General features: G+C 59.8%; 6 protein-coding genes across 6 annotated transcripts; 4 read left to right on the top strand and 2 right to left on the bottom strand.

Moving 5' to 3' along the window:
• Positions 1-899: 899 nt before the first annotated feature.
• COLE_02404 (uncharacterized protein) lies at positions 900-2,946 on the top strand (the record flags this gene model as incomplete). Its single annotated transcript, XM_018422250.2, has 2 exons — positions 900-989; positions 1,024-2,946. The coding sequence occupies 2 exons, from the start codon at positions 900-902 to the stop codon at positions 2,944-2,946; spliced, it is 2,013 nt and encodes a 670-aa protein (XP_018281350.1).
• Positions 2,947-4,941: 1,995 nt separating this feature from the next.
• On the top strand, positions 4,942-5,954 carry COLE_02403 (uncharacterized protein; the record flags this gene model as incomplete). The annotated part of the gene is made up of 2 exons (XM_018422249.2): positions 4,942-5,445; positions 5,484-5,954. The coding sequence occupies 2 exons, from the start codon at positions 4,942-4,944 to the stop codon at positions 5,952-5,954; spliced, it is 975 nt and encodes a 324-aa protein (XP_018281349.1).
• Positions 5,955-6,952: 998 nt separating this feature from the next.
• On the top strand, positions 6,953-8,333 carry COLE_02402 (uncharacterized protein; the record flags this gene model as incomplete). The annotated part of the gene is made up of 3 exons (XM_018422248.2): positions 6,953-7,087; positions 7,316-7,416; positions 7,520-8,333. The coding sequence occupies 3 exons, from the start codon at positions 6,953-6,955 to the stop codon at positions 8,331-8,333; spliced, it is 1,050 nt and encodes a 349-aa protein (XP_018281348.1).
• Positions 8,334-9,152: 819 nt separating this feature from the next.
• COLE_02401 (uncharacterized protein) lies at positions 9,153-9,434 on the bottom strand (the record flags this gene model as incomplete). The annotated part of the gene is made up of 1 exon (XM_018422247.2): positions 9,153-9,434. One exon carries the CDS (start codon positions 9,432-9,434, stop codon positions 9,153-9,155), a length of 282 nt encoding a protein of 93 aa, XP_018281347.1.
• Positions 9,435-10,610: 1,176 nt separating this feature from the next.
• Positions 10,611-11,016, top strand: COLE_02400 (60S ribosomal protein uL30; the record flags this gene model as incomplete). Its single annotated transcript, XM_018422246.2, has 2 exons — positions 10,611-10,773; positions 10,823-11,016. 2 exons carry the CDS (start codon positions 10,611-10,613, stop codon positions 11,014-11,016), a joined length of 357 nt encoding a protein of 118 aa, XP_018281345.2.
• Positions 11,017-11,221: 205 nt separating this feature from the next.
• Positions 11,222-12,929, bottom strand: COLE_02399 (uncharacterized protein; the record flags this gene model as incomplete). The annotated part of the gene is made up of 6 exons (XM_065626210.1): positions 11,222-11,435; positions 11,734-11,870; positions 11,976-12,264; positions 12,315-12,476; positions 12,525-12,857; positions 12,889-12,929. The coding sequence occupies 6 exons, from the start codon at positions 12,927-12,929 to the stop codon at positions 11,222-11,224; spliced, it is 1,176 nt and encodes a 391-aa protein (XP_065482479.1).
• Positions 12,930-13,160: the final 231 nt, after the last annotated feature.

Genomic DNA, 13,160 nt, shown 5'->3' with positions numbered 1-13,160 from the left:
ACCCGGAGCTGGAGGCCTCGTCCACGTCCATCTTCTCCTCTGCCTTATCGTCGCCCGAATCACCGTCGCTGTCTTCGGAAGAAGATGTCGCGTACGATGCCGCGCGACGGCGGCGCTTGCGTGGTCGCCTTGTGGCTGTTGCGGGGTTCTCGGCGGCCATGGTGATGTTGTTGACGACAGGGAATGAGCTCGATTGAATTTCTTGAGAACCTCCACCCCTAGTCCTGATGTACACCTGCCCCACTCTAGCACGTCACGTGGGAACAGGGGTGTGGAGGTGACCGTACAGCCGGGATACATCCTTCTGAGTCGAATTTGGACTCGGGTATAGGTGTGAACGGAAAGGTCCCGTCCGGACAGCCCGGATGTCGAGTCGGAAAAGGGACGACTCGGGCCACTCCACCCTCCCCAGATCCGGCCCTGCCGCCCCGCGCAGTCGTTGGCGTGCTTAGCGCGCTTTCGTTATTATCTCGGCCCACCTTCTCTCCTCTCTCCTCTCCATCCTCCTCCCCAACTACAACAATGGCCGAGGCTATCAAGCAGGTGTTCGCGACCAAGAAGGAGCAGGTGAGCCCATGTCCTCGCCTGAAGCTAACCAGCAGGATCAGGCGTGAGTGTATTAAGAGCGCAAGGCCGTGTTTTTTTGTCCAAGCGTGTTCCTTGCTGCTCCCCGCTGGTGACTCTCCTTCAGCATTGTCTCAGCCGTGGTTGGCTTGCGGCAACGGCCACATGTCGAAGCATGTCGCCGATGGCTGCAACTACGTTAACTTTGCTTGTCTACACGTCTATTCCGCAGCCTCCGCAGCCCTCCGCAGTCTTCATCTGACTCCAGGGCGTTTGTCACCTTCCTCACAGCGGGATTCCCTACCGCCGATGCGACGGTCCCTCTCATGCTCGCGATGGAGAAGGGCGGCGCCGACATTATTGAGCTCGGCGTCCCCTTCTCGGATCCGTCGGCTGACGGGCCCGTGATCCAGGAGGCCAATACTGTACGCCGATATGGAAGCCACGAGCTCATGCCAGATCGCCATCCAGAACGGCGTCGACTACCGCAAGTGTCTGGAGTACGTCCGTGAGGCGCGCTCCAAGGGGCTCAAGGCTCCCGTCATCTTTATGGGCTATTACAACTCGTTCCTCGCGTACGGCGAGGAGAAGGCCGTCCAGGACGCCAAAGACGCCGGCGCCAACGGTTACATCGTTGTTGACCTTCCGCCCGAGGAGGCTATGCAGTTCCGCAACGTCTGCAAAGACACGGGTATGTCGTACGTCCCTCTCGTCGCACCCTCGACCACCATCGACCGCGTCAAGTTCCTCGCGACCATTGCGGACTCGTTCATCTACGTCGTCTCGAAGATGGGCACCACCGGATCTTCGTCGGGCAGCAAGATCAACGTCGCACTTCCTGACCTCCTGCAGCGCATCAGAAACTTCACCCCTGTGCCCCTCGCCGTCGGCTTCGGCGTCGACAACCGTACGCACTTTGAATTCATCGCCGCTGCGGGTGCGGACGCCGTTGTTGTTGGCTCCAAGGTCATCAAGGTCGTCCGTGAGGCCCCTCAGGGCCAGTCCGAGTCGGCGCTCGAGGCGTACTGCCGCAGCATGACCCTCAAGGGCGAGCCTGCCGTGACGCGCGCCAGCCTCAACAGCAGGAAGTCGGAGGGCAAGCCCGAACCCGCGCTCCCCATCCCGCCCTCGACCGAGGACGGCAAGAGCGAGTTCTCAGTTCAGGCTGGCGAGAGGCTTCCGTCCAAGTTCGGGCCGTTTGGCGGCGCGTTCGTCCCAGAGGCCCTTGTCACTTGTTTGAACGAGCTTGAGGACGAGTACATCCGTGCGAGTAAGGATCCCAAGTTTTGGCAGGAGTACGAAGACATGTTTGAGTACATTGGTCGCCCCAGCAGCCTGTACTACGCCGACCGCATGACCGAGAAGATGGGTGGAGCTAAGATCTGGCTCAAGCGCGAGGACTTGAACCACACTGGCTCGCATAAGCTTAACAACGCCATCGGCCAGATCCTTCTTGCTAAGCGTTTGGGCAAGACGCGCATCATCGCTGAGACGGGCGCCGGGCAGCATGGTGTTGCGACTGCCACGGTCTGCGCCAAGTTCGGCATGGAGTGCGTCGTCTACATGGGCGCCGAGGACGTGCGCCGACAGGAAATGAATGTTTTCCGCATCAAGATGCTGGGAGCTACGGTCATTCCTGTGACGTCCGGGTCGCAGACGCTCAAGGATGCCGTCAACGACGCCATGCGCGAGTGGGTCACGCGTCTCGACACGACGCACTACCTCATTGGCTCGGCGATCGGACCGCACCCGTTCCCGACCATCGTTCGTGACTTCCAGCGCGTGATCGGCCGCGAGATCAAGGCCCAGGCCGCTGAGAAGTGGGGCGGGCTCCCGGACGCCGTCGTAGCGTGCGTTGGTGGTGGCTCAAACGCTATCGGCACGTTCTACGACTTCATCGAGGACAAGAGCGTGCGCCTTATCGGTGTCGAGGCCGGTGGCCACGGCATCGACACCGAGGGTCACTCGGCCACTCTCGTCAAGGGTGTCCCCGGTGTGGTACACGGCGCGGCGTCCTACATTATTCAGGATGTTATGGGTCAACTCACGCCCACGCACTCGATCTCGGCTGGTCTCGACTACAACTCCGTCGGTCCTGAGCACGCGTACCTCAAGTCGATCGGCCGTGCCGAGTACATTGCGGCCGACGATGTGCAATGCCTTACGGCCTTCCGCTGGCTCACGCAGAACGAGGGCATTATTCCCGCCCTCGAGTCAAGTCACGCCCTCTGGGGTGGCTTCCAGCTCGCCAAGACCCTGCCCAAGGACAAGAACGTCGTTATCTGTCTCTCGGGCAATGGCGCCAAGGACGTCGAGGAGGTCCTCCTCACTCTCAAGAAGAAGGAGTGGGCCGACAAGCTTGACTGGCACGTTGCGGCTTAAGCCTTTGACTGTTGTCTGCGTAAGCCGAGGGAAGAAGCGAGATCAAATTGTCATCTAGCATCCCCTGCTTAAGCTGGGGAGAATGCAATAGTTGTCGATCTTGTTGGTGGGGTGGGCTCCGATCGAGGCGTGATTTTGGCAGATTCTGAATGACTACGCAGTACATGATTGAAACTCTCACTCCAACCAGCTTCGGTGACTGGACTCGCACATCACAAACGCGATTCACTCTGACGGGTCTACTTCTTCGGGTTCCTTGAAGATCGGAACCGAAGGAGGAATTGAATCGCGATCAACCACGAAGCGGAACAGATTGTTGGACACCTTAGTGCTGTGTCTATTCTCAGGCACGCTGAGAAATGTATCGCCTCGACTTCCGCCCCACTGCCTCGCCATCCTGGAGGTGATTGTGATGCGTGCGATGTATGAAACGACACACACTTTGGCTGACCAGACTCACATTGCCTTGTGCATGCATGCACGGTGCTGAACCCACGCGGACCTTTGCAAGAGCGACGCCTATTTAAGCTCTAGGCGTCGTGCGCTTCCGCGATCGGGTCCGCCATCCCACGAGCAAAGCAATTCCGTTTTGACCTTTTATTAAGCTTACAGCCGATACCCAGCGCGGGAGCGTGTGGTGTGTGCACGTCTCGCAGCTGATTTCACGTCCTCGACCAGGATGTGTACAGCACGCGTTTCACATTTCGCAATAGGCAAGAGTCAGTGCAGTGAGCGTTGCAACCGTATCAGGTGTCGATTCCATAGGCACTGCAAGCGAGTTTACGTCAGACGTCTGCGATATCATACTTGCGAACGCGGCAATCAGCTGACGATGTGAGTGGCTGGCACTGCCGGCATATCCGGCACAAGTAGAGAGTAGGTAGTGGTTTATTAATTAGCAAGATGGGTCCCAAGGCTGTGAGCCGAGCACCAATCCGAGGTTCCATTCTACAGTATTGCGAGCAGCTCAGAGACGTCCCGCGCTGGGCGAGCACACGCACGCAGCACCTGGGTGAGGCACGGCGTGCCGTACATGTTTGCCGGGCGAGCCGGGAAAGCAAAATGATGTTGAGTGCAGAAGAGGCCCGATATCCAGAGTGCCACGTTGGGTGCAGAGACAGAGCAGAGACAGCGGAGACGCAGAAGACGATGGCGGACTGCCAGCTGTCGTAAATCACTTGATTATTGCTGTGAATGAGTGAGGATTTGCATCCCACTGCATACCCTACATGCCCTGAGGATGGCTGTTGATTCGTTGCCAAGCCTCTGTAGGCTGTGCCACATCCCCTCGTTCGGTTCCTGAGATGCCTGAGCTGCCTGAGGGAGAATTCCTGGATTGATTCTCGGTCTGCTGGTACCCTGCCCCTCTCCCGCACATCCTGCACATCACAGAGGTCAGGTGCCCCGAGGCGGCGTGCGGCGTGCAGCGAGGCGCAAAGGCGAAGCACGGCGGCTTGTTGTAGAGTTGCAGCTTGGAGAGCGGAGAGCGGAGAGCGGAGAGCGCTGGGAATGCGCCAGGGCCAGGGGTTGGGGCTGTGGTGGGAGTGTGTTACATGTTGGCCAAAGGTGCAGCGCCCTAATGGATGGATGATCTCTCTCAAAATCCATATAGGCCATATAGGGCTTGGTCACTCGCTCCCCGCTTCTCTCTGCAAAGGCCACGCCACGTCCCATTTGGCATCGCTCTCATCTCCATCTCCCACTCTCATTTGGCTTCGACTTGTCTCTTCTTGTCTTTTCTCTACTTGTTGGCTACCAGTGGCCGGCATCCTCGTACCGCGCCCATCGACACGGCCAAACGGCAAGCGCGCTCGACAACAACACCTCTCCGTTTCCCAGCGGAAACCAGCAAACACCCACCTGAGGGGCCCACGCACGCCACACCATCACTCAGCCAGCCACGCCGCCGCCGCCGCCCTCGCCAGAGTTTACTTGACACTCTTCGCATCGCACACTCCTCTCCCTCTCGTACCACCTCCCACATCACCGACCACAATGGCTCCCGCACAACACGCTGGAAGCGGCGTCGAGCGACGCGAGCTTACCGAGGAGGGCGAGAAGGGCCTCAAGGTTGTCGTTCCCGCCGTCATCGGTGCCATCTTTGGCATAGCCTTTGTCGCCGTGGTCATCATCGGTGTCATTGTGCGCGTGCGCATGAAGCGGCGCGAGAAGAAGTTCTGGAAGCAGGCCGAGGCGCGCAACTCGATACGCCAGAGCCGCATGATGGCCCTCTCGGAGCAGGGCAGCATCGCAACGCGCGACAGCTACGCGACGCTTGACTCGTTGGCGTCGGGCGTCTCCGGTCCGCAGATCTACAACTCGGCGCTCCTCCCGTCTTTCCCATCCGAGCGCAGCCTGCGCGCGAGCATGATGAGCTCTCACTCGTCTTACTCGAGCCCGTATGACTCGAGCCCTTTGGCGCGCAGTGCAACGGCCTCGAGAATCGATGACCCATGGGACGCACGCTCGGACGCCGATCCAGGAGAGGCCGTCCCCATGGTGAGTTACGAACCGCCGTGCCGCACTGACCCTCTCAGCTCGCCACCAACCGCTCGCCCCGGCCCTCGTTGATCATCGACACGGGCTCGAGTAAGCCCCCAGCCTACAACAAGACGTACACGTCCTCGTCCCAATACCCTCAAGTCATCGTGTCTGAGCCTTCCGAAATTCACAACGCCCCAGAGCCGCCAGCCAAGCCAGCCAAGCAGGGGCAGTACTCTGCCGCGCCACCGAACTCGGAAGCGGCCAGAGCCGGCGCCATAGCCGCGGCAGCCGCCCAGCTTGAGGGCCATGACTACGAGTACACGCAGGCGGTCGCGAACGCAGCCGCTGCTGCTGCCGCAGAACAGGGAATGAGCACCGGCCATGCCAGCAAGCAGTCGACGCACGAGATCGTGCGAAACGATGGCGGGCTCGTCCGCCCCTCGACCATCGTCCAGGTTGAACCTGCCGCTCTTCCTGTCCGCCAGAAGAGCCTTTCCGCCGAGGTCGAGGGAAAGGCGCAGTAGACTCCTCACATGGACGCAAGTCCATCCCCTGTTTCTATCACGCCGCGCGCCGGGTGCCGCGGCCGCACACGACAGACACCCATTACCTAGACAGGCTGTATTGTAGGACAGTGCATTTATAGCATGAGGCATAATGTTTGCCCGCATTAGCGTTCGGCTGCCGGCAGCTGCAATCGAGACATCGGTCATGTTGGACGAACTACACCGGACCGGCCGTTGTTTGGTCTGTGCCTGCGACCCCCAAGTTCGCTTCGGGTGGGGGGAGGCGCGGACGCAAATTCGCGACTGATGTGTCCATGGTGGGAGGAAGTTTGAATGATTTTCGGGTGCATGCATCCTGAACGTTGGAAGCCCCCTCCGTCGCCAGCTCCAAATCTCCAGGCGGTCGACCTACTGTACATTGCAGTTTCAAGGCCGGTATGTTGAGTGCTGTGCAGACCTCTCGCAGTCGCAGCTGCATTGCATGCAAACTGATCGACTTTTGCTTAATCTTATCTCCAGTAATCTGTGGCAGCTTCGATCGACGCCGATCCCTCCGGAGTGGAGTCGATCCATCTAGAAGAGATTGTCGCTGTTCTCTACAAATCAATTGTCGTGTAGCGAATTCTCAGAAGAATCAGACGGCGATGTGATCCGCAGGAAGAGCATCAAGGTCCGAACACCGGCCACTCCCCTCTTATGCTGGCTCGCCGCTCCACGAAGAAACAACATGCCTAGCAAAGCCTGATAAGATCAACAAAATGATAAGATCAACAAAAGCTTTACAATTCCGCGCCGGTCTATGCATTCCGCGCGGCGTCCGCATCGTCACGAGGGAGCGCGTCAGTCGACATACAAGGAATCGGTCGCGTCGAGAGCAACAGCCCGCGGAATCGCATCGGTGACATCCACCTTATTTCATCCCCCACATTCCACCCCCACCCCGCCCCACCTCAACCGAAGCCAAGCGGCCCGGCCAACTGCAAGCTACCCATCTCATTTCCATCCACACCGTCACCATGTCCGCCGGATCAGAACACGCACACGCCGCGCCCGTCGGCATCCCCGAGTCCGGCGGCCACGCCGATATGGCTATCACTGAGCTTGTCGCTGCCTTTGAGGCCCACGACTTTCGCAACGATCAGGAGTTCCGGGTATGTCCAGGCCGACGGTGGAGTTGGCGGTGACGACGCGACTCGGACTGCGGACGGCGACTGCGGAGTCGGAGTCGACAACCTGCTAGACGACATGCTGTGGCAACTTTTGAGTAGCGTGTGCGCCGCGTCGCGAGACTACCGGTCGGCATGCTATCCCTCGACGCCGGCGCCACCATGCCGCCTGTCGCTTCCGCCGTTACTCGAGCAACGGATGGCTGACACCAGGCCGGCCTGCCCGCCGTAATCAAGTCCGTCAAGGGGCGAGGAGCGAGTGCGGCGGACATTGACGACGTGATTGCGCGTGCCCAGTGGTTTTACTTTACTCGGTAAGCCGCGCCGCGAACACCTAAGGCTCCGGCCTTCCGATCTTAAGCTCTTCCACCGCATACGACGCCCAGCTGCCGTCTGAACTGACCCAGCTAACACCAGGAAGCAACAGACGCAGGTTCCATTCGAAGTCTATCTCGAGCGCCGTACCGGGGAGACCGAAAGTGTGCCCATGGGCTCGTCAGTGACGTCGGGCACGTCTGCTTCTTCCGCCCCGACCGCTCCCCCGACCTTCCAGTCCCAACCTCCCAACGGTGCTTTCACCGGGGCGCACGGCCTTGCCCCTCCCTCCTCCGACCCACCTCCCTTCTCCTCGCGCCCGCCCTCCCCGCCTCAGGGCGCCTCCGCGGCAGTAGCCTCGGCTCTCCCCGCTCGCTTCGACACTGACGGTGAGGGGGGCATCACCGTGGAGCGGGTGTGCACGTCGATCCCGGCGTCGCGCAACACCACGCCACCCCCGCGCGACACGACACCGCAGGCGCGCCCCGAGCTGGGCGTCCGGGCGCCCAGCACCGGCGGCTCCACCCTCCCCACCCCAGGGCTCACCGAGTCTGAGGCGTCGACGCCCGACGTCAGCGGCATGCGCATCGAGAACCGCGTCGCCGTCGCCGCCGAGATGGCAGTCCCGGCCGCTGATGCACCTGTCGAGGCGGAGATTGAGGCGTCCAACGCACCAGGGCCGATCGAGACGACCGCCCCGGGGCCTGACGGGCCACAGATGCCCTTCGACGAAGTCGTGCGCCTCATCTCGACGGGACGCGCCGGCGAGGTGCCACATCACGAGATCCCCGAAGGCCTCAACGAGGAGCCTGCCAGCGAGGCTAAGATGGCATCGCGTCCAAAGCCGTGGGAGCGAGCTGCGTCGTCCACCGCATCTGCTCAGACCGCTGACGCTGCCCAGCTTGCGGAGCAGTGATGTATCATCAGTGTAGAGTATTAATGAACCGGTCATCTGGAGTCGTTTGAGAGGGAGTGTAGTCCGCAGTCGTCAAGAGACTGACGCACAATGCGCACACGAGCAAGGAAGGGCGACAAGAAACTTTAGATAAGCAGGCATGAGGGCCTACTGACGACAAAGCGAGAACAGAGGCAAGAGGTGAGGAAGAAATCATGCATATGTAGGTATGTGCATGACCGAGGCCAGCAGAAATCGAAGCGGACGGAGACGCTTAGTCGAAGAGACCGAAGCCCTGATATTGTCAGCAATTGCTCGTGGAACATTGGAGACTAAGCCACTCACCATGTCGTCGTCCGACTCCTCCTTCTCCTCCTCCTTCTTCTCCTCAGCGGGGGCGTCCTCGGCCGCGGCAGCGCCGCCGGCGGCGGGGGCACCGCCAGCGACGGGGGCACCACCACCACCGACGTTGGTGAGGAGCTCCTTGACGTCCTTGCCCTCGAGGGCCTTGGCGAGGAGACCGGCCCAGACGGGCTCGACCTCAACACCAGCGGCCTGGGTGAGGGAGGTGATCTTGTCACCGGTGATCTCGACACCCTCGTCCGCGACTGCAGGTTAGCATCGGCTCGGCTGTAGGCAACGCTCTGCGCTCAATGTGGCAACTCGGATGTGTGGCTGCGAAGAGGATAATCAGGTCCACAATTCCGAGGCCGGCTCAGAAGGTCGCAGGAGCAGTCGCGTTGCTGGCAACTTACGGATGAGAGCGGCGTAGACAGCAGAGAGCTCGGAAGACTGCAAGTTAGTTGTGGACTTCAAAGTTTTGTGGCAGGGACCGCGCATTCAACTCGAGGGAGGCGCATTACGCAGAGGGAGAGCGGGCGGTGAAGACAGAGCATCACGGCGTGCTTGCGCATCTGCCTGCTTCCAGCCTTCACCTTCCACAGCACCAGAGCACCAGGAGCCGGGCAGAGTGCAGGCATGAACGGAAGCCCGGTTCGAGGCCGGCATGTCAATGACACCGGCGGTTGACAGCGCGGCGCGCACGAACCGCCGCCCCGTAGCGCACTGCCGCGCTGCCGATGCGCCCTCGCCGCGGTCGCTGTAGTCGACGAGACTCACCATCTTGACGTTAACCGGTTTAAGCCTTTGGCAGGAAAAGCGTTCGAGATGCGGTTTTGGTTGAAGAGAAGGTCCTGGGATGCGGCGAAGTTGGTAAGGAGTTTCGGACGGGAGCATTTGTGACGGAACCAAATCGGTGCCACAGTTTGATGTCAACTTCGGCAGCCACAAAACGCCGACAATTTCACCCTGGTCGACATTCACTGCTGGGCACCAAGTCCGTCTCTCCATCCCTCAACCCAAAAACAGCAGCAAAGATGGCTCCCTCCACGACGTGAGTGACCCCGGCGGCGGTGACGATGAAGAAACAAACTGACAGACAGTGTTGCTTCGGCCGAGGTACGTTTATCACCATCGCGCGCGCTCGGCAGGCGCGAGGAGTGAAATTTGCAGGGCATTGGAGAGGTGGTGTGATCTCGCATCGGAGTGCAGATACTCGCTGCGACGAGCGACAAGCGCGACGGTGATCATCGTGCGATTGATTTCGGCGTCGTGAAGTGTTTGATCATGTCCTCGGACTATCAAATATTCAACTCGTGCGAGCGGACCTCTCACCTTGCCGCGCAATCTCCTCTCCTGGCCGACCATGCACAACTGCCGTCAGCTCGTTGCTGACACCCCCATAGCAGATTGCCGTCCCCGAGACGCTTCTTAAGAAGCGCCGCACCAACGAGGCCACCCGCGAGGCCAAGCTCGCTGCCGCGTCGGAGGCCCGCAAGGTGAGTGCCACCCCTAGTTCGCAGTGGGGCGGGAGAGACCTCTGGTCTCTCTCGTTATTGCAAAGACAGTCTCTGTCAAATAGCGGTTAGCCTTGCTGGGCGACGCTGTTGCGATGTTGTCCAGTGCACTGGTTCAACAACCCCACCGCGAACTACACACTTCCGGAAAAAGTTTTGCTAAACGGGGCAGGCCCGCCTCGCCAAGCGCAAGGTCATCTTCAAGCGCGCCGACGAGTACGTCAAGGAGTACATTGCCAAGGAGAAGGAGGAGGTCCGCCTTAAGCGCGAGGCCCGCAAGACCGGTGACTACTACGTCCCGGCCCAGCCTAAGGTCTACTTCGCCATCCGCCTCAAGGGTATCTCCAAGATTGCCCCCAAGCCCAAGAAGATCCTCCAGCTTCTCCGCCTCCTCCAGATCAACAACGGTGTCTTTGTCCGTGTGACCAAGGCTACCGAGCAGATGCTCCGCCTTGTTGAGCCCTACATCGCCTACGGCGAGCCCAACCTCAAGGCTATCCGCGAGCTTGTCTACAAGCGCGGTTACGCTAAGATCAACGGCCAGCGCATCCCCATCACTGACAACTCGATCATTGAGGAGCAGCTCGGCAAGTACGGCATTGTCTGTGAGTATCTGATGAGACGCGAGTCACCATGAGTCAAGCTGACAGACAGGCATGGAGGACCTCGTCCACGAGATTGCCACCTGCGGCCCCAACTTCAAGCAGGCCACCCAGTCGCTTTGGCCCTTCAAGCTCTCCAACCCCACTGGTGGCTTCCGCGAGCGCAAGTTCACCGGCTTCATCGAGGGCGGTGACACTGGCAACCGCGAGCAGCACATCTCCAAGCTTATCCACCAGATGGTTTAAGCTGTTCCTGGAGCAGTGTTGAGCGCGTCGTGGTAGAGGGCCGGAGGGGTGGTGACGGGGCTGTCCTTCCGTATTTGCATGTACCCATTCCCGATATCGACGATCTTCCCCGATATGTGCTGGGTTTGGGTTGTTGTAGCAAGCGATTGAACAATCGATTTAGCTGCAGAAACAGAGATACACTTGGCATCTGAGGCACTAGATACTAAGCAAGAGACATTATGGCCAGACGCCAGACAGCCTTAGACCAGACTGCGACGGTTACTACGCCGGGGTGCTGCGTCCGAGACCAGCGAGTTGCGGTTTTTAGCGCGTTTGCTAGGCTCTGCATTCGTAGAACTGCCAGAACGCTTTCCGTTTGAGATTGGAGATGCGACTTGCGTACCGGTCGACAAACGGCTGGAGCGCCGCCGCGAGCCCTTGGGTAGTTCTGTGGGTGTCGCCGTAGAGTTCGGACTTGAGCGCCTCCTCCTCCTGTTTTTGGCGCCATTTCCGACAGCAATGTCAGCATCCGCAGCAGCTGACTCGAGAACAGAAAGCCGCGTGAGCGTGACTTTGTTGGCGTCGCTCGGCTCCTCGACGGTGGATGTTGAATGACCATTGGTTAAGCGCTTGCCTGTTCGACGAGCGGGGGTCTGGCTCTGGGGCTTGTTCAACGGGAGCTCTACATAGGCGCGGTTGCGAGGCATGCGGCGGGTCGAGCTGCGCGGCGGCGACAGTCCTTCGTGGTCCTCTTGTTTATCCTCGAGAACGTTTTCGGTGATGACATCCGCAACGTCCTCCTCTTCCCCCTCCTCCTCCTCCTCCTCCTCCTCCTCCTCCTCCTCCTCCTCCTCCTCCTCCTCCTCCTCCTCCTCCTCCTCCTCCTCCTCCTCCTCCTCCTCCTCCTCCCCGTTATCATCGTCTTGCCTCGGCAACGGCGCCTGTCCCGGCAAACGCTTGAAAGCATACTTGCACACCTTGAGGCCTCGTGTCAGACCAGGGGCCATCCACGCGCGCTCGACAATGTACAGCCCATCATACCGATAGCCTTCAGATGGGGCATATGGCGACTCAAGCTTAAAACCACGTATCACACGCACGGGGTTCTTGGTCTCAGCGCTAGTCTTGAGTGCAGCATTGAAGTTGTTGTCAAAGCTCTGATCAAACGTCTGCGGGGCTGTTCTCAAATTCTTTGGCTTGTCCCGCGTGCCTTTCAGGTCGCGTCCTCCCGAGCCTGTATATGTAAATGCTTCGCCGAGGTCGACGCTTGTGTAAGCAGGGGCGCGCGCTGTAGAGGAACCTGTATCACAACATACTCATCCGGATAGCCTCCACTAAGCGCAACGCTGTACGCGCCCGTCTCCGCGCCGCCCGAGATGCCTGAGACCGGGGGTGCGTGCACCGCTGCCGTGCTGCAGTCCATCCGTGACTCCCACCACGTCCCCACCGCGACGCCGGGAATGTGGCCGAACTGCCGTCTGGTGTCAACGAGCAAAGAAGTTGGCGCGATGGGAAAAGCAACGCACGGGTCCTGTGTACGAATGCCTAAACGCTGCGCCTTACGCAGCGGCTGCCTCTCGTCGTCTGTGTCCGGGCTCACAGCACGTCGGTGAGCGGTGTTTAGCGCTGTGACACGAGTTGTGGTACCAGCAGCACTACTCATTGTACGCCGGTCGCGTGCGCTCCGCCGCAGGCGGATGACCTCGCCCTCCGAGTCATCAGACTCGCTGCCCTTGTCCTCGTAATCAGCGGCTTCGACAGCCTTCGGCTTCGGCTTTGGTTTTGGCTTTGGCTTGACCTTTGCCGTCGGGATAACAGGCGTGTCAAGCCCGAGTGACTTGAGCAGCGCTTCATTGTCCCTTTCGTCAGCAGGTCCCGTAAAACACGAACGCAATGTTCTGCTGCCGCTGCTCCTCATAAGAGAGTGTCATTGTGGTGGTCGTGGTGGTGGTTTGTTGACACCTTTGGAATTCGCCATCTGCGTCATGGTTAGCCATGTGCTCTGGTTGCGTGCGGAAACAAATGCCCCTATTAGGTGTCATTCAACTGATTAGGCCGGTGGAGGTGCACCAACTTGGACTGGATGCGCGCGAGCATCGATGCGAGTGTCAATCACCATCATCACCAACGGCAACGAGAGCGAGCCGTTCCTACAGACGTTG

The sequence above is a fragment of the Cutaneotrichosporon oleaginosum genome (assembly GCF_008065305.1).
Source record: "Cutaneotrichosporon oleaginosum strain ATCC 20508 chromosome Unknown ATCC20508_contig02, whole genome shotgun sequence".
Taxonomy (NCBI): domain Eukaryota; kingdom Fungi; phylum Basidiomycota; class Tremellomycetes; order Trichosporonales; family Trichosporonaceae; genus Cutaneotrichosporon; species Cutaneotrichosporon oleaginosum.
This window is presented reverse-complemented; position numbering and strand designations above follow the sequence as displayed.